General features: G+C 42.4%; 3 protein-coding genes across 3 annotated transcripts in view; 2 read left to right on the top strand and 1 right to left on the bottom strand.

Moving 5' to 3' along the window:
* The first annotated feature begins 1 nt into the window (after nt 1).
* snx2 (sorting nexin 2) lies at nt 2-8,340 on the top strand. The gene is made up of 14 exons (XM_049763255.1): nt 2-268; nt 1,635-1,710; nt 2,143-2,303; nt 2,378-2,444; nt 2,527-2,712; nt 2,774-2,852; nt 2,975-3,050; nt 4,049-4,162; nt 4,234-4,327; nt 4,441-4,646; nt 4,740-4,883; nt 6,476-6,556; nt 6,644-6,715; nt 7,145-8,340. Exons 1-14 carry the CDS (start codon nt 158-160, stop codon nt 7,193-7,195), a joined length of 1,518 nt encoding a protein of 505 aa, XP_049619212.1. The 5' UTR covers nt 2-157; the 3' UTR covers nt 7,196-8,340.
* Nucleotides 8,341-10,272: 1,932 nt separating this feature from the next.
* prdm6 (PR domain containing 6) overlaps nt 10,273-23,793 on the top strand; it is a 34,841-nt gene continuing 21,320 nt past the window's right edge. Inside the window, exons 1-3 of the mRNA XM_049763185.1 lie at nt 10,273-13,414; nt 13,735-13,787; nt 17,230-17,320. The gene's annotated coding sequence lies outside the window, so the exon portion shown is untranslated. The remainder of the gene's footprint in view (nt 13,415-13,734; nt 13,788-17,229; nt 17,321-23,793) is intronic.
* On the bottom strand, nt 21,438-23,770 carry ppic (peptidylprolyl isomerase C). Its single transcript, XM_049763429.1, has 6 exons — nt 23,630-23,770; nt 22,943-23,056; nt 22,775-22,868; nt 22,536-22,603; nt 22,200-22,316; nt 21,438-22,126 (listed from the first exon to the last, which is right to left on the bottom strand). Exons 1-6 carry the CDS (start codon nt 23,747-23,749, stop codon nt 21,998-22,000), a joined length of 642 nt encoding a protein of 213 aa, XP_049619386.1. The 5' UTR covers nt 23,750-23,770; the 3' UTR covers nt 21,438-21,997.

The following is a 23,793-nucleotide window of genomic DNA, read 5'->3' on the forward strand; positions in this document are numbered from 1 at the left end:
GTCACATTACCACGTTGGGCATACCACCTGACTCCTCTGCCCCGCCCCTCCCGATTGTCAGTCACCCGCCGCGGAGGTTAGCTCCTGGCTGTAGCAGTTAGCCGTCATTGGGCGTGCTACGTTTGTTGCCTCCGCGCAAATCACCCCGCAACCACATATGCAGTCTATGGCGGCCACAGCCAGGGACCCTCCGCTGAACCACAGCGACTTCCAGGAGCTGGAGGACACCGAGGACCTGTTCCTGGAGCTGGCGGGCGGCCCTCGCGAGGTGAGTACTGATGGAAGAGGGCTGGGCTGGGCTTTTCAAGCTAGCAGCGGACGGAGGAATACAGCCGTTAATCATTACTCAACTGGCTTTGATAGACTACGCTGATGTGTCCATCCTTTTAATCAAAAGCAATTTATTTTTTGTAACTCCTTGTATCTTGGAGTCAAATGTAACTACGGAAGCTGCCGAGGGTCTATGCGAACACATCGGATTCTGAGGTGCGCGTGCACGCGTCAGGTGACAGGCACGCAGGTGAGGCTAGAGCGTTCACGGACACTGGGGCAAAATAAAAACTACACAAGCACAGTTTTTCTACTATTTTATCTATAAACATCTCAAGATTGTCTTGTGTCGACTTGTAATAAACCACAAAACACTTATTTGTGGAGACTTAAATGTGATTCGGTTCGTTTGAACCCTGCCAGTGACATATTGAAAGTCCATCCACTGGGTGACAAAGCACACAATTAACCTCTTCTTCCACACTTTGTGACATTTTTGTTTGGTCAAAATAGGTTGTGTAACACTGGTTTGGATTGACAGTTCACTCCTTTGTTTAACCTTTTTTGTCTGGTCAGCACTTGAAATTCTTTCCCGCTGATGAGTCTTCCTGTTTAGCAGATTTCTGTTGAGTCAGACTTATGGAAGCTCGTTGTCATTTCTTCCTCTTCATTTAAACAAAATATGCTGCCATTGTGGGGAATATTCCAGACTATATATACCATTGTTATCTGAATGCGTTGGTACAGTATTCAGACAAGTCTGAATAATTGCATGCTTTGACCCTCGAGTGTAGTACCTCATTTAACCACAACAGGCTAAGCAGCACTGAGCTCCACTAGAAGACACCCGGTGTTATTAGGAGCAAGATGAAGAGGCAGAGAAGGTCCCGAACTAATAATGGTTGTTGTTCCCACTGAGCAGAGGATGTGAAGTACGAGTTATTGGAAAGTTAGCTTGATAGTTAGAACAGGAAGCGCAAGCTTAAGATGTTGCAGGTTGGTATTTACTCAAGTAACGTTTTGGATAAATTGCATATGTCCCATTGGTTTTAATTTGCCATACTCGAGTAACTAATCCTGTTAAAAAGAAGGCTCCATTTTTCTTGACACATTCTTCTTTTGGGGCCTCTCTATTTCTGCTTTCTTCTTATTTTTGCACCTGCTTTGCCCGTCAAATTGACAACAAAAGACGCATTTGAGTGTGACGAGTTACTGCGGCTCCTCACTTGTGTCAATATTGAAAGACGCTAACCGCCGTGTGATGCTTGCATGTGCCCTTAGACACGCTTCAGGTGCTTTGAACGACTCCGATTTGACTTGTTGTCCCTGTGTCACTTGCTGTCTGTCCGTCCGTCCCGCCTCAGGAAGTGTACCCGAGCAGTGGGAAGTCCAACGGGCCCAAGCTTGACTTTGACGATGACGCAGACGATCTGTTTGCCGGTATGTGCTTACTGGATGATGTCATAGAGTGGTGCCGGGACTTTTATTTGCTCTGTGACCACGCTTCTAACTCTATTTATTTGGCTGTCAAATCAATATTTACCATATAAATGACTTGAAAGACAATTAATTTGTTCCAGAACCCCCCAAAAGAACTGTTTTTGCTTTGTTACATGTTTTTAATATATAACAGCAGCGCTCATTTTGTTTGTATTCATTTTGCTTTTGTTTGAAAGTTCAAAAAGATTACACGCAAATATATTTTAATGTTAAATCCAACCAAACAATACTTAACAATATTGGAATAAGTAATCAAATCTAAGGCGTTGTGACATTATGCACAATTATTATATTCAAACAGCGCAACCAAATGTTTGGCTTTCAAATATAAACACATCGGCCGCCATTTTGTCTCGTGCGCGCGCTTGGTAGAGGCCACAGAGGAAGTGTCACTGGACAGCCCGGAGAGAGACGTCTTGCTGTCGGACGGCCCGTCGCCCGCCATCACCCCCATCACGCCGCCCACCTCCGTCCTCACACCGCGCTTAGGACACGGCCACAACGACATGTTTACACACTCTTCCTTCGATGAGGTAAACATCCACAAACAGACACACACAGTAGTGTTCACATGTACACCAAAATGTGTGTGTTACTGTATCTTCAGCTCGAAGAAGAGTCCAGCGACACCACGTTGGACATTTCCATCTCTGTGTCGGACCCCGAGAAAGTCGGTGAGTCGGTCCTCGCCATCCTCTACTGAAACGTCCTCACCTCAGTTGGCTCGCAAGACTCGCTCGCTTTTGCTGTTCCCAGGCGACGGCATGAACGCGTACATGGCCTACAAGGTGTCCACCAAGGCATCATCGTCATTGTTTAGGCTTCCCGAGTTCTCGGTCAAGCGTCGCTTCAGCGACTTCCTTGGCCTTCACGGGAAGCTGGCGTCCAAGTACATGCACGTGGGCTACATCGTTCCTCCCGCTCCGGAGAAGAGCATTGTGGGTATGTTGCTATGGCAACACAAACATGTTGACCACAGTCATGTATGATGCATGTCATGTAGGAATGACCAAGGTGAAGGTCGGGAAGGAGGACCAATCGTCAAACGAATTTGTGGAGAAGAGAAGGTTGGCTTTGGAGAGGTATGACGATGTCACATGTCCAATTTGTTGTTGCTGCTGCTGCGGAGTTTTGCGTGTTAACAAATTGAGCTAGTTTTGGCTCACCTGGTCTTACCATAGAGTTTTGTCTCGTTGTGGTGCAGGTACCTGATGCGCACGGTGCAGCATCCCGTCCTGCTCAAGGATCCCGACCTCGTGCAGTTCCTGGAGAGTTCCGAGGTAAATCAACAAACCAAACAAACAACACACCCCACACCGAGATGCCTTCTGGGACCAGGCTGGTGTGCTTGGGGGGCGCGGCCTACCAAATAAATGGCGGTCTGTCAGCGACTTAACAGATGAATTGTGGGACGCTTGAGCGAGCGCGGCGTCCCGTCCGGCCCACTTAATGAAACGCAACCAGGAGGGGGTTATAAATGAAAAGCACCCCGTGGTCCCCAACCCATAGCCCCCCCCTACCACCACCTTACCCCCCTTTCATTTAGCCTCCATCAACGAGGACCCCTGAGACCCTGCCTCGGCTTAAATGGTTTTGAGGGGGGTTGGGGCAGGACCACCAAATGCGAAAGTAAACTTTTCCGAAATGAAGAAAAATGAGCTCTCCCGCTGACGCTCGGATTTAATCTGGAATGCGGACGACGTTCCAATCGCTTTGAGGGTGGGGTGCAGAATGACGGGAATTAAAGAGGGTGTTGTGTTGGGGTGGGGTGGGGGGGGATGGCGACAAAGTGATTGTGTCGAAAGCGAGACAGCGGCGGCTAATTAAATGGAGAGAAACAAACGTCACGAGTCGTTTTGTGTCACCAAAGACCGACACGTCGCCGGGTTTCTCCATCAGGGGGCGCCATCATGCCGTTGCGTTAGCATGACTAGTATGCGTTTAGCACACACACACACAGATGTCCCACAAATCGGTTCATTAACACAAACGATAAAAAATTATTTTGAAAGAAACTTTAATGTTACATAATTCAATTTTATCCAATTAACCGATGGAGTCATCACAAGAAAAATTGATTTTTTAAAAATATTTGATAGCTGCAAACCTAGTATGGTGTTGCCTCTGTCCTGTCCACTGTCCTGCCTCTTGTCAAGTTCTAGTTCGACCTTTGGCCCCTTTCACGCCGCATGCCCTGTAAAATAGTTGTCGTGGATTTCAATGTCATCATTGCATCCCCTTCCTGTTCCTCCACTGCGCCTGTATGCACGTGTTCCAGTTGCCGCGGGCCGTCAACACGCAGGCTCTGAGCGGCGCCGGCCTCCTCAGGATGGTCAACAAGGCGGCTGACGCCGTCAACAAGATGACCATCAAGATGAACGAGTCGGACACTGTGAGTTGCTCTGGGGGTGGCGGATTGGCGGGTTTGTAACCTTGTGACTGTGATTCACGCGTTTGTGTCAGTGGTTCGAGGAGAAGCAGCAACATTTTGAGAATCTCGACGCACAATTGAGGAAACTTCACGTCAGCGTGGAGTCACTTGTGGTTCACAGGAAAGGTAAACAATGCAAGCGTGCGTTAGAAAATATACCGAATATGAACGTGTTTGTAAATGTGTGTTTTAAGTGTGTGCTTGTCGATGACCTCACGAATAATTGTGCGCATGTGCAGAGTTGTCCCAGAGCACGGCACAGTTCGCCAAGTCAGCGGCCATGCTGGGCAACAGCGAGGACCACACGGCGCTATCCCGAGCTTTGTCTCAGCTGGCTGAGGTGGAGGAGAAGATAGAGCAGCAGTACCAGCAGCAGGCCACCGCTGACTTCTACTTCCTGGCCGAGCTGCTCGGAGACTACGTGCGCCTCCTCGCAGCTGTTAAGGTGCGTCACTAACACCTTTGCTAAAGTGCAGATTGAAAAAAAACCCAAAAAGAACGTGTACGATACATGATGACGTGATGGCTGCGTGTGCAGGGCGTGTTTGAGCAGCGCGTGAAGGCCTGGCAGAGGTGGCAGGACACTCAACTGCTCCTGCAGAAGAAACGAGAGGCCGAAGTCAAGCTGCAGTTTTCAAACAAATCCGACAAGTTGCAGCAGGCCAAAGACGACATCAAAGAGGTAAGAAGACAACAGGTGACGTCAAAACGGAAACTAACACACCATTATTGTTCATTATTGTCGATATTATATCATAAAATAAATTAGACATGATATATGCAAAGCTCATTACATTGCAACATCCAAGACATAGAACTAGGAAAATCAAAGAGGCAAGGCGAGCTTATCACTTGCCCCTCCCCTCCCAGAGTCGTCGGCCTGCCACGTCCAGCGCGATGAAACAAACGCACCTTTGCTACTCACTCAAGTGAAAAGTTTTTGTTTTTGCGGCTGAGGAATTTTACCAAACGAAGGAGAAGAAAAAATACTTTTATTAGCCCGTCAGCCCACAAATTCAGCCTGCGAGGCGTCTGTCAGAAAGCACACGCACTGTCGGGGGTCTGCAGTTAGCAGAGGAGCCGAGGTGGGGGGGGTTGATGTTGTTGCTGTCAGAAGTCAATGTTTGGCAGTAGAGTTGCAACAAGCTTTTATTTACTACGCATGGACACACCAGCGACTACACACAACGCGCGCACACACACGAGAATGAGCACACTCACGCACACTATGATTTTTTTTGCCCTTCATTAAAAAAAAAAAATTCTTGAGTTGTGATGTGCTAACATGGTGACCTTGTTAACGTGTAACAATTGTAATATTGCTCAGTTTTAGTTAGCATAGTGTCTGCAGCCACAATTGACAGACTAAACAACTAAACAAAGCAAGGGCTGAAATTTCAGTTTTCATTTCCAAATCAATTTCATTGAGAGCCAATGAATGAAAACATTCATTCTTTTATTTTCAGCAGTTTTGGAGGCACTGATAATGATTTTTACTTTTTGAAATTTGCTTGAATTTTTTCCCCCTCCCCATCATGCCTCGCTGCTCCAGGAAATCGAAGAGGTAGGACTCTAAGCTCCGCCCTATATGACGTTCTCGTTGTTTTTTAGCATCCTTTTCTCGTATTCATCCTACATTTATTTTAATTTTATGGGGTTACATTTTAATCTGGTTATTATTCTTATATGATCACATTCCTTCATATTTATTATAAAAATTTCGTCATTTTTCGTATGTTATCAGTTTTATATTTGTAAATTTTGCCTCAGGTAACATGAGTGAAGATTTTTCTTTTTTTGTCACGTGACACATGACAACTGACACATGCATGCGCTTCATCACACCATTTCACAAATACTAATAAGTGGTTACATGCCATCCATTGACTATTTATATATTTGCGTAATTATGTCAAGTTTGGCCCTCTGCTGGACTCTTGATAAACATGTTATTTATTTTCTGTATTTCCACCGAAATGAGCCAAAATAGCAATTTGGAGTGGCCTTTTATTGCGGACAGCCAAAGGGACTCCTGTGTCTAATCGGTATTTTCATAAAGCAAACCTGTGAGATGAATGGTCAAGGAGAAACGCTCACTAGCATAGATTTAAATTCTACTAAGAAGTTAAATACAACAGAAGTGTTCTGTAGCAGCAATTCTCTCTTACACCATTGGAGGGAGCTAGCGCACCATTACTTGTGTTAAAAAACTTTCCTCAAGGGTTTATAAATCTTTTTGTGGCTAATGACGTCGCTAACGTTCCTGTGTTGCAGTTGGAGGGCAAAGTCCAGCACTGTGAACGAGAATTTGAGCAAATTTCCAGAATCATCCGCCGGGAAGTGAGTCGCTTTGAGGTAAGCCTGCAACAAACAATGCGGCCGGCTGTGCCACGCCCACTTTTGCATTTGTAAACAACCTCGTTGTCGTTTTGGTCATTGCAGAAGGAGCGCGTCAATGACTTCAAGAACATTATCATCAAATATTTGGAAGCCCTCGCGCTCACGCAACAACAGGTAAATGTTTTTAAAGACATTTTAGTGCACTATTTTTCCGATCTAAATTTAAACATTAAGTTTTCTTTTTTACACTTTGTCTAGAAATATTTTATAGCAGATCTTATTACTTATTTCTGTTGAAATACATTGATACATTTTTCATTACCCTTTCATACCCCTAAAAGTATATTCAAACAGGTTTTAGTACATATATGTCTATAAAATATATTAAAACTCGCTCATTGCATTTTTATATCTAGATAAAATTATATATAGCACTTTTTCTACAAAATAGGTTTTGAAGCACTTCACTTTTTTTTTTTGTACAAAAATGTATTACTTTGAACTGTTTACTTTGCGTTTATATGTTTATCTAAAAAATATATGTCGTTTTTAGATAACAGTATTATGATAATGATAATTATATTCATATTTGTTTGCGAACAGCTGATAAAGTACTGGGAAGCGTTCTTACCAGAGGCCAAAGCCATCTCATAGACCGCCCACAATCCTCCTGGCCTCCTCCTTTCCTAAACGGGAACTGTCGGAACTCTTACTACTCCTCCTCCTCTTTTTCTTCTTCATCACCTGACCGGGGCACAGCTTCTTTTTCCGCCCACGACACTTGAACGACCTCCACTTTGTTTTTCATGAATCTGTGTCAGCTTTTGGCCTTTCACCAAACCTTCGTGTCTTGTTAAGTGGCAAAAAAAATCACGTCAAAGGCTCACTCTTGAATTGCTCAAATTATCACACTAAATTTAAAAACGCTTTCAATGTTTACAATCATTTGTTTTTGAAGTTTCACTTACCGGCTAACACTATCAACAACAACAAAACGCTGAATTATAGATGTAGCTTGTACTTTTCTCCGATATTTTTGTCTTTTGGGAGCAGCTAAGCTAATCAACAAAATACTCATTTATTTCCGCCAAAATGTGAAATCAGAAGAATGTTCATAAAAACGTGAAAAAGCCTCGATTGCTTAATTTTTTCACTTTGATTAACCACACAAATGGTATGCTAACGAGCCGCTAGCTAGTGTGAAGAGCATTTCAATATCTTAAATTGTTGTCCATCCTATTTTTGTGCTGATTTTTCTTTGTAATGTTATTTGATTTGAATATACGTTTTTCAAATTTTCCTGTTAACTTGCAAGCTGGTAACAATCTCAACGTACGAAAAAATTCAAGTGCGAGTCACTTGTGACGTGCTAGGTCCATTTCTGCTACAACCACATAAATGTAAATTTGACTACTGGCTAATCTCTTTGATTAAGCTTCACATGTTAATCAAGAATTATTTTCTTTTCAGAGCAGCTAAGCGTACCATGCTAGTTAATTGTCACCACTCACAAAAATATGAAGTGAGGAAAGTGGCCATTAGTTGCCAAAACATCACTACTGTAGAATGTTTCGTTACTTTCGTTACTACTGTAAACCACTTAAATGCAATGCTAGCTAGCAACTAGCTAGAAGGGTCACTCTTAAATAGATTTGTACCACTTGTTTTAATTTATTATTATTTTTCCCGTTAATTGGATTTGATTTCAGCATTTGTCTTTATTTTTGCCAACTTTTTCATATTTTGCAACTTTACTGTTAAGACATTTGGATGTGATGAAAATAAAGAAATTATCCTCATCACTTGACTTGAACTCATTCGAACGGTAAAACTCTTTTTGGTACTTCACATTTTGACTTTGCTTTAGAGGTTAGCGCCCACAGACTGACACTAACGTCCTGATGCCAATGTCTGGGTACAAACCTCTGCCCCCCCCCCCCCCCCCCCTTGCGGGGTGACGTATTATCTTGCCCTGCGTTTGCCACATTTTCATGTTCTCACTTTGTGTTGCGTAAGCCGGCGGCGGCAGATAATGGCCATGATGATGATTAGGAGGAAGATGATGATGATGTCGGTGTTATGTCCTTGTTCATTTTGTTATCACTTTGTTATCATATTAGCTGATGCAGCACAAACCCCCATACAGACCCCCCCCCCCTCCCGAAATGATCAAGAGCCCCCAGCAGCTGATAAGAAACAACACAGAAAACTTTAATTATTTCTGCTCTGTCACTGAGGGACCCCCTTAACCACCTCGAGTGCACCCACCCCCCTTCACACACACACACTGTAGTCCCCCCCCCCCCCCCTCCACCCCACCTCGTCTGCCCTTCCCCCACTCGATATCCACATCTGACACGGGCTAAAACAGAAAAGGGGGGGAGACAAATCTCAGAAGACCACCACGTTGAAATTGGACCAGTTTGTCATGCACGACACTGACAGTCACGCGTACACACGTACGCGTGTGCGCTAAGTAGCGACATGAACACTTCTTTGTACTTTGGGGTTTTGAACTTTTCCGGTCTGTAAGAATATTTCACTTTCTAAGTTGGTGGTCTCTAAGTATACTGTACCGGTCTTATGTCACGTCACGTATGTGTTCTCTTTCGGTTCAAAGGTTTTTAAGTGTCCTTCACATACTAATTGCACTTTCAAGGTACTAAAGTTGAAGCAACTCACAGGTTCTAAAGTACTGTAGTACTAAGGATCCAATGTACTTGTTCATCTTCTTCATTGGGAGTCTTCAGGTTTACTTTGATATCCAAGGCGCCGGTTTTCTCGATGTCCTTTGGGACTTTGAGATATTTTCGTTATTGCCTTTAGGTGTGCATCAGGGTTCGAAGGTATTTTAGTGGCCTTCAGGTTGTGTACTTGGGATGCAGTGCTGGAAGTGTACTTGAGGTTCTTTAAGTATGCCGTCAAGTAAACAAAGAACAAGTGCTCGGTGGCAACGGGAAACATGAGACCAAAACACAACAAGTCATCGTTGTCGTCTTGAGCAAATTTCTATGAAAAGTGGGAGGCGGGGAGATAAGAGCCGGCCGGCCAATAACAGTCATCCGTTTCCTGACTTATCTCCCCGACGTGAAACACGCACACGCTTTCCCCCGCACACGATGTATTATTTTTACCCTGAATATATTTTGACCTCGTGTCATTCGCCTTTGCTGCGTAATAACTTTGTGCCTCGTTAATGAGCGACTGACCAATCATGTGTTAGATGTTATCCTTCAAGATAAAACGTCAAAGATGAATAAAAAGATCGCTTAGGAATAAAAGCTGTATTAATAAAATGCTAAAAATGGCGTAAAACATCTGGCTCAACAAAAAAAAATCTAAGAAATGTACACGTTAACGGCGATTCTGTTTAAATGGCTGTCATTGTCGCGGTGCGGATGTTGTTCAACCTCTTTGTTTTTTTGTTTTTTTGGTGTAATCTCTTAAAACAACATTGATTGTTTCCGCAATGACTTCCTGTCGCCGCGCTAACGATTATGCAAAGTGGGCGCAACCTTTACGTTTGACGGGCGGCTGACTCCCCAGGGGGCGGAGGCCGGTGACACGGCGACGGGCGCGCACCGACGTCTCCACGACAGGCTCCGGTATGCCGAGACACGCCACCCCCCACCCCCCCATTCGCACCAACAGCTAAAAACGGTCCTGCTTCGTCGGCCTTTTTTGCGACGTTGACTATAACGGTGCGTTAATAAAAATTGCAAAGTTGGCAAAACTGTCATTAGGTAATATTAATTGTGTCTTTATGACCGCTTCTAAGTGTCATCATTCCCGACAACAGATCAAATCAAAATTACCAAGATCATAAATGATCGTAATGGCAAAAACCACACTTTTATTCAAGCAACTTTTAAGTTTTATTGGTCATTATTGTTACCGTTAAGGCCTCACGTTGAATACAGGGATCCACAAAACCTTTGAGTAACTTTTGCAGTTGGCTAATAATTGGTCTGAGGAGCATCCTGCTTGTCTCTCGTCCAATCAGAGGCCAGCCTGCAGCCTCCGCTGTGCTGACTGGCCGTCTCCTTGACAGGCCTTTGCGGTGTATTCCTCGCATCATTTTTCCGCTCATATCCACTTTTTTCTCCCAACCGCGGACGAGAAGCATGCAGGCCTCGATCTTCGTCTTCTCCTCGACCGTCCTCTTCGTCTTCTTCTCGCTCTCGTTGGCCTTGGCGAGGGCTCATAGATCTGCGCCGGTGTCAGACGGCATCGAGCGTAGACATTTGCATACATAAATCCATGGCGGCGCGCTGACACGTGCCAATACGCGGGCGGCGCTGCTGAGTCGGTTGGTCGGCGTCACGGCTGATGGAGCTTTCATGAAGTCTGACAGCGTGAAAGAAAAAAACAAAAACAACAATGCAAAAAAAAACTACTTTCACCTTCTGCGCTGCGCCTGGAAAAGCTAACGAACTGATACGGTGTCACCTTGGCTAAGCCGTAGACTTTTGATTTTACCACTCTTTGCGAAACTTGAAATACTCGAACAAAATATATAAAAATTTCCACCCTGGTCCAGAAATGTATAAATGATCTGGCAGACATTGAAATAAAAAAAAAAATGGAAAGGGTTAACTTTAGAAAGAAATGCGTTTTAACTACGTTAGTTTTTTTTGAATGCTCAGCCGTTTGTTAGTTTGTCTTGTGTTAGTCATTACTAACTTAAGTTAGTGAGTTAGCTAGTTGGTTGGTTGGTAGGTTGGTACAAATATTTGCCTCTTGAGTAGAGAAAACCCAATGAGTCCTTTTTTTTGTTTTTTTTACAATTAGTCTTTCGTTTTACATCGTTAACTAGCGCTGGTGAACATGCCAACAAGCATAATGCTAATGACTCTGGTGAACATGTTAATTGTGTGCATGTCTGTGGTAGCTGAATAGCTACGAGCTAACTTCTGATTGTTGACGAGTTGTTTTTAGCATTTGTTTTGCTTCATCAGCTCCCCCCCCCATTTTCATTTAGTGGCAACTTTAAAGTCATTAACGCCGCGCGGGCCGTTAGCACGAGAGGTGAACTCTGGGTAATTCCCGTCAGCGGCGGTGGCGGCGGCAATCGATGAGGCCGGACGCATTTACATTTTGATTCAAGTCATCAAGAGAAAAGGTTAAGCTGCGCCTCTTCCTGTGGAGATGTCACCCAACATCAGGCACACTTTGCGCCGGACGCCGCTCCACTGCTAGCTGACACGCCGCTAGCTGACGGCTCGTCAATAAATGGATCGCCGCCTCCTCCTCCACCTCGCCACCACCAAAATGTACTTTTACGCCGGCCTGCCGTGTGGCGTAATTATGGACGGCAGATTCCCGCCAAGACATCTGGAGAACGCAAAAGGAGAAGACTCGTGATTGGATGCCAACGGTGTGGGCCTTGCATCTCGTGCTTGGAAAAAGGCGATATAACAGCTCGCAGTTGTGCCATGTAAATAATGTGGAGTAGTTTACAATCAATATTCAGCTAATAACACGTCAAAAACTAAAAAAAGAGTCAACTAAAACCCCAAAAAATCATACCAGATGTTCTAAATATAGTAATGTGTGCAGATTGCCACAGTTTTTCGCAGACCAACCAATCAGAAGACAGGAAAGTGCTGTTGTCATCAAAAGGCCAGCGGTCTATTCTGTAATATATAAAACGAATTAAAACCTGCAACCAAAGAAAAAGGACTAGAACCCCCAAAAATAAGAGAACATTACAATGCCAGATTTGGTGTTTTAAAAAAAAAAAAAAATGAAGATAAATCGGTTTCAAACTTCAAACCATCCAAAACGTACACATCGGTTGTCAGTTCATCAATCATAGCTTTGCCGTTCCTCCGTCTTCATGGGACTACTTAGCTTATCTTAACGTAGCATGATAGGCCTTATGTGTGTTGTACGTGCGGCGTATCGTAACAACACTTTTATTCTGAAATTGATGACCTCATATTTATCTTGACAGTGATGTATGCTGGGATGGGATTGAGGTACCTGGAGGTCCGGTCGGGAAACATCGAACGGGATGGGGTTAAGCGGGGCATGGACTATTTTTAGAATTAACCAAGAAAGGTAAAACCATAGACTTGAAGATTCACCAGAGGTAATAATAATTATAATATTGCCAGCAGCATGTTACGCTAAAATGCCAACAGGAAAATAGCACTAGCGATTGTATGTTCATTCATCTCTGTCTGAAGTGGTGATCTCTCACCTTTGACCTCTCAGCCACACGCACCAAGGGTCATCATTAGCACCTTCAGGGGGGCTTTGGGGGCCCCAGACACCCTTCCAGGTCCACCCATGTATTGAAATTATATTACAGGAGTTATGTTATGTGCTAACATTTTTAGGAGGCTTTTATTTTAAACCATTAAGTAATTGTATTTATCTTTTAAGAATAAATACAATTTTCTATTTCAAAAATCCAAATTTGCAAATTAATTTTGTCTATTTTTAAAAATAAGGTATTGTTTTGTAGAGAACAATCTTAATAAATCAAAGAAAAATAAGATAGAAAATCTCAATGAAAAATTCTGCTTTGGAATTTGCTTATTGTGATTGCTACTAGATGGTACTATGAATGAAAACTCAAATATTATCATGATGACAATGATGTGTGATATTCTTTCCTCTGGCCTGTCAGTCAAAGTCAGGAAGTGGTAGAAATTCCCTCTCAGCTTTTCCATCTGTCACTTTTATTATTGATCACAGTCCAGGGGTCACGAATCTACGCACACACACATTTACACGCACACACGCAGTGTGAAGTGAAGTGACAGCTGTTTTCCCAGCGAAGCTGCTTGTCACCTGTGCCAAAGACCTGGACCTCCGTGTCGGCCAGGACCTCCTGCTGAGTGACATCATCAAGATGGGACACAGGTGGGCGGACCTACTGGGAGTTCAGTGTGCAGGAAGGATTGTAAGGGTGTTAAAAAAAAATCTGTTAACTCAATTATCCCCAATAAGAACAACTCCTTCCGCAAAATGGCGCTCGCACATCTAGTGGTGATCAAAAGTTAACATGCTAACATGTTTTTATGCTAACAATGCAACCTGAGTGGAGAAAGCGCCACAGCAAATTGTTAGTATGACGATTTCCGTAAGTTAGCAAAAACAACAACTAAACAAGCTAGCATCCTGAGTTGAAAAAAGCACAGATATAGAATATGAGTTGATCCATTTATCTCTTCTGCCCGCAGGTGGTGCCACATGAGCTCATGCTTCATGCTAATATGCTAACAACAGACTGGAGGTAAGACCTCATAATAACGTCAAAGCCACAGGTTGTTACGAGAGCATGGAAATGTGTCATTTTTTCCTTTGTTAGTATTTTCAAGGCTAGAAATGCTTGCTATGTTAACACTCTTGCCAAACCCTGCCAACACTAGATAAGTACCAAGTGAGGACCTGCTACTTCTAAGCTAAGATGCCATGGCAGTGCTAAAATAAGTTAAGCTTTGCCAAGGACTTGAGGAGTCCCTACTGCCACCACCAAGTTATATCAACAACCTAGCAAGGCCCAGTTGCTTCCACCGCTGATGCTAAACTGAGTTATGAAACAATGTGATGCTTTGCTAAACGACATTAACAACTTGGGAGGCCCAACCGATGCTAAGTTAAGCCATGATAAGGATTTAGGAAGGCTTGAGTCCCATCACTGATGCTAAGCTGAGCTACGTCACCTATCTTTGGCGGCCCCAATGCTCAGCTAAGCGCCATTAACGACCCAGCGCAACCCTGGTGCTGCCTTGATGCTAAGATAATCTATGTTAACAATCTTGCAAGGTCCTGCCGCCGCTAAACTAAACGAAGCTACGTTAACGGCCTAGCATGGCCGCCATGCTTGTTCGCCGGCTCATACTCTCGCTCATGCGCTGATGCTATCAGTCCCTTTAATAAGTTGATTAGCGGCGGCAAGCTATCTGCTAACTGCATCTTGATGATGACGCTGATTGGCCGCCGCTTTGCGCCATCCATCTTTTTGATTGGCTAATAACTGGAATCCATCACTGCCCCGTGTGTGCATGTGCGTATGAGTGCACGTGTGTGTGTGTGTGTGTCTGTGTGTGTCTGTGCGCAGAGCTTTATCTGCTTCACTTCATTTGATTTCTCTTGTGTTCTGTGTCCTATCTACAATGTGTGTGTTTGTGCGTGTGTGTGTGTGTATCCATAGTGTCTATATTAATCATTCCTGTCCTTGATCTTTAACAATTCTCCCACAAGTAATTTTTTTCATAATTTTTACATTAAAAAAAGTCATATTTTATCCTTCTATTTTTTATTAGTTCTTTTTTCCCCTCAAATGGTCATAATTATTTGTTCTTTTCGTATTCCTATATTATTTCCTTGTTCAGATCCAAAAACAAATTGTGCGAATAACTCACTGTTACACAGGAAAAAGCCAATTCATTCATTCATTTATTTCACACACACACACAGACACACACACAAACATGTCGTCTTTGCTGACTCGAAGAACCACGTTTAAGATGAACACACATTGCTCTTCATTTAGAACAACACAACAGTAATAGACACTGTGTGTGTGTGCGCATGTGCGTGTGTGTGTGTTTGTGTAAGTGTGTGTGCACGTGAAAAGCATTCGCCTAATTAGACAGGTCAGACAATTGACCTTGATTGCTAACGTTAGCCAGGCAGCTAGCAGTGATGGATGTGCTTGTTACGCAACAGACAACAACACAAAGAGAAAAAAAAGGACAATAAAGACCCAAGGATTAAATCTTTAATTCCTTGGGAGAAAAAGTTGTTAATTAATCAAATTTGATCTTAACGTTATTTTATGAGAAATGAGAAAATTGTTTTTTTACAAGTATACTCGAATTTTTGAAGCAACAAAAGGAGAAAACACAGAGGGCGTTCTGCATTACTTTTTATGTCACTGACCGTTTTATTTTCAATAAAACTTTTTTTTTTATTGAAGTTTTTCGTAAAATGTACTCCGAATTCTAAAACGTAGAGAAAATGATTTCAGTTGGGTGGCTTGGTCTTGGTTCTTTGACTACTATTGAATGTGCCACATGGCTAACAAATAACTAACAAATGTCCCCTTCATGCCAAGTGCACTCGAGTGCTCCCCTCCTGACCACCCCCACAAGATGGATGTGTGTGCGTGTGGCCTATGACACACTCATGCTAGTTGGCTTTATTAGCGCAAACTAGTTATTTCTCATCTTGTGCGTGTGTGTGTGCGCGTGTGTGTGTGTTCACGCGTGCGATAGATTCAACTGATTGGGTTCATTTGTCAAAGAGTTCATCACTTCCTGTTCTATTTGTCATCTCTGTATCTTCCTTCCTCCCTCCCCGCCAAATTAAAAGCCCCGACGACCACGACACATCCTTTCTCCGCACGCACCTGCTGCACGTACACACGCATGAACGCACACCCATTGCTTGTGTTGTAATTTGTCATGGACATTTAGTGTGAACTAAAATAAGACACACACAATCATGGAAGTGTCATGGTAAAAAATGAGGAAAGTAAAAGTAACTTTTTGTGATTTTTGCTTTTTTGAGGTAGGAAGAAAATGAGTTTACTAGTAATATTGACGACAGAGCATGTAAAGACTTACAATTCAAATAATGACCATTGTGGCGTAACATAATGTGCATTTCTTAAATGATACTTTTTGACTCTTTTGCTGTGATTTCTTTATTGGAGTTTTCTATTGCACTCATTTTCTCATATATTTCCCATTTCTTTAGATTTTTTCTCACCAGTAAAAATACAAGCAAATCATGTTTTAAATTCTGTTTCAATTTGTCATTGAATTGTAATCCCTCAAATAATACGTTTAGTGTATTCACGATTGAATCAGATGAAAGGAAGAAAAAGAAGCTCAATCGAAGGAGAGAAAAAAAAGACGAGGCGGAGTCGTGTCTTTCTCTCTCTCGGCGTGCGCGTGTTCATTAGTTTGGTGTCTGACTCGTCCCGTCATGTGTGAACGTATCGATTTGCCAGCATTTTAAACATCAAACACAAGCAAACCCCCAAAAGTCACTCACGCATGCCGACATAACCGAAAGGGAGCTGGGGGGGGGGGCGTCTAACAGAGCATGAGGGGGAGAGAGAGATGACAAAAAAAGAAGGAGAAAAGAGCTGAATGTGTGCTTGACCTTCATCAGCGGCTGATTGACAGCAACCAATGCACGTGCAAGGCAAGCAAGGCCAATGAGACGCAATGACCATCAATTATAACCTAAATTGGAATATTTGTTTTATGGATTTGTATTCATTTTCCCCCAATGGTATTCTGTTCATTTATTTCTTTTTTTTTGTCCAATTAGACTTTTTTGTTGCCTTGTCATTCTAATCTGCCTAGGACCTCCCCAAGTTCTGTCCCACATTAACCAATGGGAACTCTTTAACCACCCACATTATAAATTCATTTTTACAGAGCAAGATGGTCGGTTGTGTTGTCAGATTCATCGTCGCTTATGATATTGGTTTTGTCGGCAGTCATGTGACAGTGAGGTTCTTCTCTTTGAGTGTTTGCTTGGAATCCGGATGACACCGTGATAGCATTGATGTAGCAGCCATATCAAGCTAGCACCCCAAAAATAATAGATGTGACAGGAAGCAGGAAGTTTTTTTTTTTTTTTTTTGGTCGGGAGCGAGGTTGACCCGGCCTAAAAACGTCTAACGCCGGTCTTCTTCTCTTCTTGCCTTTAATTAGTTTCTGAGGGACGAAGAAGACAAGCAGCAGGCGCAAGAACAAGAGGAGGAAGAGGAGGTGGAAAGCTGGAATGAAGACGCAATGAGCACAGGTTAGCATCAAATCTTTAGCAAATAAATAATATTACTCATATTCATGATTAAAAATAAACAAGTAGTTCAAATGATCTTTCTTGTTGACTTTTTAACACCTTTGTGAGAACAGCTAGCCAATTAACTAGCGTGCCAAAGTTAGTGGCTAGCAGGAAAGAAGCAACAAGTGTCGACAAACACATCAAGTTGATTTATATTCAATATTTGACTTACATCATATTAGGAATGTTCAATAGTAAGTAAGTAAGAAAAGTAAGTAAGAAAAAATATTTCAATTTCTAGTTCCAGTTTTTGGCTAAATCCTTTTATTTAGGGCATTTCAAGTTAACCGAGAGGCTAATTTTTAAAATAACATAAAACAATTATTTATTAAAAACAGTCTTTTCAAAATTCAAAATGTCATCGCATCACCAAACCAGAAAACACCAAGAAAACAATTTGGCACCATAACAAACAAGTATAATACACATTTTATGGGATAAAAGCTACATAATGTTTGGATGACATATAGAATACATTTCAATTTCAACCTGCATTTGTGAACTATGCCAGCAAAGTGTGTGTGAAAAGTAATGGGTGAAGTGGAAGCTGCCAGACAGACGGACATTTTGGTCTCCGCCGGGATCAACGGGATGAAAAAGTGCAAACAATTCGGCGCTGAACGAGACAGGAAGTGCTGTCGTCTTGGTGAGGACTCTAATTGGACGATGAGAAGCGTCCGAGAGGCCCTTTGAGAACGTATGTGTGTGTGAGTGTGTGTCAGCCTTTCGATTTTCTCTTGCATCTTGCTCGCTGTTGTTGTGAGGAGGCGGAGGAGACGTCACCGCGGTTACGGTTGCCGACGGTGACAGGACAGCATCTGCTCTCTCTTTCTCACTCGTGACTCCCGGTGTCTCTCGCCCTCTTGAAGCAAACTCCTGGGAAATCATCAGCATGTTTACTCCCCCGGACCCCCCCCTTCGCGCCACCCACTGTCTCTGTCCTGTTGTGCCCCCAATCCCCCCACACCGTCAGTGACACCATCCTTTTCAGCCCCTCCCCTCCTCAATATTTGTGTTTTGTGCTCCATGATGCTGGTTGTTAACCTGATGGACAGCTACGATGCTCACGCTTGTAAATGTGCGAAGGAGGAGGTGTGTGTGTGTGTGCCGCCTCGGCAATTGGCGCTGAAGTGTTTGGGGGTGGGGGCTGAGGTGTGTGTATGTGTGTGTAAAGGGCAGGCAATTGTCGGTGAGGGATGGGGGGGGAAGAGGCCTTGAGAGGCCGATCAATGCAATGTTCACCTGCCGTCCACCTCCCCAATTTAAAGAGAAGGAGCGCTAACGATTTCCCTGGCGCACCACTGCCTCCAGCACCCCCGTTCCGGCCCCCCCCCCCACCTGCTCTCGTACCCCTTACCTCGCTGCCTAGCAGACCCCGACTGATGACACAAAATGTAGAAAAATTAGTCTTCGCTGAAGCAAAAGTGCAGAGAATTAGCAGGCTAATGGCACGTCATTAAGACAGCGTTAAACACGCAGCGGCGTGAGGGATGCGTGCGCAAACACAAACTGACGTCCGCGCAATTAGTGACACATTAGCTGCTAAACTAGCCGCTAAGGAAAAGAGGGAGGCTACAAACGTGCAACTTGCTCCAGTGTGAATGCTAACACTAACTCGCATCATTTTACATTTTTTATTTTGCAAGCTGCTGATCATTACTATTACTGCTAGCAACACAACAACATTTAATGTAACACAACCAACTGCCAGACACAGAGAGAGCAGCTAAAGAGATCTGTATCAGAATCAACGCAAATGTTTCAGACGCTTTGTAATGGAAGGGTAGCAGTAGCAACTGACAGTTTTACTTGCCATTACCATCACTAACGCTTAGCGTTAGCGCTACTCACAAAAGGCATCAAGAGTCCTACTAGCACAGCAAGCAGGCAGAGAATTAACTGGCTAATGACACAATATTAAAATGGCGTTAGAACGCCTGCTGGCAACGCTCTGCCCTGTGAAGGACGCACACGCAATCACATCGACTGAATTAGCACCATATTAGCCACCAATAAAGCTGCTAATGTAGCAGCTAATAGCGCATGTAGAGGCAGATTAGAAAACACATTGTTGGTTCGGCAAATTATGCTAACGGCTAGTAATATTCATTTGGCAATATTGTAATGGAATGTGAGGTCAGTGGCTCGGTTTTCAAAGCGCCGTCCGACTCGCCATTTCTCGTGTTGACGTGCAGGTGAGATGAAGTAGACAAAAGGCAAAAGAGAAAGAAAGCAAGAACACTTTCATGCTGGACGAGAAAATAAGAGATGAAAAGAGAAGGAGAAAACAAAGGATGAGAAAGAGGAGGACGAAAAATAAAAAGAGGAATAGAAGAAAGTGAGGAAAAAGTGAAGAAAATGACGATGAAGACGGTGATGAAGGCTTCTTGTCAGGATCAATGGCCTCAAAGTGAAAGAAGAAGCGAGTCAGAGAATCCGTGGAAGGATGACAGGACTCATTACCAACTAACAACACGCACACACTGATGGCTCCTCCCCGCCTTCCCGCGCTCGCACTGGGACAGTGTTTTCTAAAGGTCAACGACAACACATCATCAACCCACAACACACCGCTGCCGTCAAATGCTAAGCGCTAACCCCATGAACCGATAACGCTACCCGTGTACAAATACGGAAAAAAGCATCTTGGGATTCACTGTACAGGGTCTTTTAGCGCTAATGCTAAGCTGATAAATGCTAGGTTGACAGCTAACAAATAACCTGCTATATGCTACCCTTATAGCTAATGCTTATCTTATAAATGCTAATCCTAATGGTCACCTCATAAATGCTACATGATCATATGCCACGCGAACATTTACCACCAGCCTTGTGTGTTGTTTTTAACATGAAAATGCTAATGCTATGTTAACATGCTAAATGCTAGCTTGACAGCTGCTAAATACTCCCTTAGAAGCTAATAAGTTAAATAATGTCTTATGAGTTAACAGCTAACCTTCCAATTACCACTGTCAGTGCTAATGCTCACCTTTTGAATGATAACTTGAAAGCTAACCTGCTAAAGGAGACAAAAAACAACAACCGCTGTGATGGTCATGGTGTGTGTTCTTTGTTTTTGTGTGTCAGCTGTAAAAATGTTGCTATTTTCTTGATTTCCGTACTTGTTGACATTTGAGTCGTGCTGATGTATTTCCTTGTTTTCTCCTGAGCTTTTCTGTTTGTTTTCTTGACCTTTTGTCTTTTTTCATCCACGCTAACGTACGCTAGCGGGTTAGCGTCTTGTCTGTCCAGCGCCAAAACAAATGTGCTCATTAGTGCCTTCCGGTGTCATGCCGCCTGTCAGCCCCCTCCCCACCACCAAAACCCTCCACGGCAAAACCTTTACGCCGCCGCCATCATTAGCACGTAAGCGCCGGCCGCTAACACCAGCTGTCAATTAGGAGCACAGATGCTTTTTGTTGTCTTTTGCTTCCAGAGAAATGCTACTCCTCCCCATTAAACTGCTGCTAATTAATAAAACAAAACATTTTATCTATAAAAGTAAAAGTAAATGTCCAGGAGCCCAATCACTGTTTTTTTTTATTTTTTTTTTAATCAAACAATAAACATGTTTATTTATAATTTATTTTAAAGTATTTTATAAATTATACATATTTCAATATTTTAATTATTGTATGTATTCAATTAATTCAAATATAATATTTCAATGCCTAATTATCATACCGTAATATTTTGGGATTTTTGTTAAAATCGTTTATTGAACCAATAAATATCTTTTTATAATTGTTTTATTCTGAATTTGAGTTACTTTTAAATATTTTTGTAATATTTAATTCAGAATTATTTTTGTATATTATTTGATTTTCCAATTGTTTTCAAATCTATTGTTTCACTTCAGTTTACTACATTATGAGAAAATAGATTTAATTCACTTCGCATTTTTAATGATTAAATTGAAAATATTTCTTTAATTTTCTTCTTTTTTTAATTAATTTAAACAAATTTATTTCATTAGTTTAATTATTGAATGTATGTAATTTGCATAATCAAAATTAGAACCAAGTAAAATATACTCAAAATATAAAGTAATACTAAAATACAGTCAGAGAGGCAGTTTATTTGGCACTGACATTTATTACCAAAACGACAATAATGATAAGATTGGTAATGAAAACGTACTGTGATTGGAACAATACGATCTATTGATGACATCACTGAGGTCATTCACAGCATGATAGTGGTTAGAAAAGGACTGACTAGCATCGTTTTATGTAAACATTTGATGTGATATGAATTTGTCATTGAAAATGTACATTTGTTTTGCTACAGTTTGCATATGTTTTCATTACATTTTTAAAATATATTGTGAATGCATAGTAAAGACAGTCCGTGCAGCTGTCAATCATCACCATAGCACCAATTACATATTTGTTGACATTGAAACATTATTCACCTTCAAATTGAACCTTGACCAATTTTATGCATCGATAACAATGAAAAATAAACACATGTATGTAAGTAATAAGTCGATCATTGTTAACGCTTTTTAGTATTTAAATTATTATTATTAAAATTTAGAAGACGAAAACACTTGCTAGAATGCTGCTGCTAGCCTAGCCAACAAGTGAATGATGTGCCAACATTTCTTCAAGATTAAATCATATTTTTGATATTCTACCATCCGTCGACGTCGACGCTAAAGGGTTCTTTGACGGGGATGCGTCCGCTGTTGACCACGACGCACTCGGCGTACGGCAGGTTTCTGTCATTGGTGTCTTGGAGCTCGATGGTGTGCACCACAGACTGTCAAATGACATCATAATGCTTTTTAATTCTGATGATCATTATACAGCAGAAAGAACGTGTTTAGACGCACCATGCCGTCCAGAACTTTTCCAAAAACGACGTGTTTCCCATCTAGCCAGGGTGCTTTGGTGGCCAAGATGAAGAACTGCGAGCCATTGGTGTCTGCGCCGGCGTTAGCCATGCTTACCTAAAACAAAAAAATACCACTTTGTTCTCCTCAATGAGAAAACAAAAATCTGGCTTTGTTCATGCAACTTTATTTATGTATTATTAATTTCGTCGGAAACAATAGCATTTTTCTCTTCACTCTTTTGAAAATGAAAGTTAGCTGAAATAATTTCTATCAAGACAAAGCTACATGCTAAGGAGTGTGTACTAAAAGATAAAGGCTATGCTAATGACATACCCATCCTGCTGAAATGTGCTTCAGTTTGAAGTTTTCATCCGGAAACGTCGTCCCATAGATGCTGTGACCTGAACAACCACGAGAGCGAATTTTCACATTAGAATCATCACACCACATACCGACTCATTTTTATCATCACATATGAAGCTTATCATTAACATCGACAAATGTTGACAAAAAATGGTGTTTATGTCACGGTAGCATTAGCACGCGGCTTATTTTCAATGTGGTGGTCATACCTCCAGTTCCGTCTCCAGCGGTGAAGTCTCCTCCTTGAATCATGAAGTCTTTGATGACCCGGTGGAACTTTGTGCCTTTGTAGCCATAGCCTTTCTACAAACAATCACACGTGAACACTCCCTTAAAACACTGGATTTGAGACAATCTCACACGGTTAACAGTATTACCTCTCCAGTTGCTAGAGCAACAAAATTATTGACAGTGAGCGGGGCCACCTCTCCGAAGAGGCCGATGACGATGCGGCCCACCTCATGACCCGCCACTGTGATGTCAAAAAACACCTGCATGCACAAACAATTGCTGTCAATCCATCAAAGCTGTCAATCAAAAGCACTAAAAGTAAAAAAAAATATTCTTGTATTTTTTTTTTTTAAAGGAAAATGTATTGAGGGTTTTTTTTTCAAAGAACGCTTCTAAAATCAATCCATCAAAGCTGTCAATTAAAAGCACTAAAAGTAAAGAAAAAAAATATTCTGTATATTTTTTTTTATAAAGAAAATGTACTAAAGTTTTTTTTTTTTCAAAGAACGCTTCTAAAATTCCAACTTGTTCACATGTAAAAATACACTTTGTCCTTTGTGATGTCATGCTTTCTTTGATTAATTGTCCCTATGAACAGTCATGGAATAAAGACGTGTTCCTTCCCTGTAACACAATAATTTTATTTTATTAACATTATGAATCAATATCTCGCTTGTTATTTCCATAAAGATACATTAGCAAGTGCAGCACGTGGGTTGGCGGGAAAGCCTACGGGCACACGTGTATAGTGGCGCGCGCGCGCGCACACGAGAGATAATAAACACACACGGAGCTAGCATGCTAACGACACGAAGGATCAAACAAATGCTAACCTTCTCGGTGACTTTGGGTCCGCTGACCCCGCTCCGTGAAGCCGTCGCCGAGTGGAGGCAGACGGCGTCCAGAAGCAGCAGCAGCAGGGTGGGCAGTAGCTGCATCGAGCGAGGCTCCATCTGGTTCCGGAGAGAAGGAATCTCTGCAGTGGCGCTCAGCTGGC

This window comes from Syngnathus scovelli, chromosome 3 (genome assembly GCF_024217435.2).
Source record: "Syngnathus scovelli strain Florida chromosome 3, RoL_Ssco_1.2, whole genome shotgun sequence".
Lineage (NCBI taxonomy): Eukaryota > Metazoa > Chordata > Actinopteri > Syngnathiformes > Syngnathidae > Syngnathus > Syngnathus scovelli.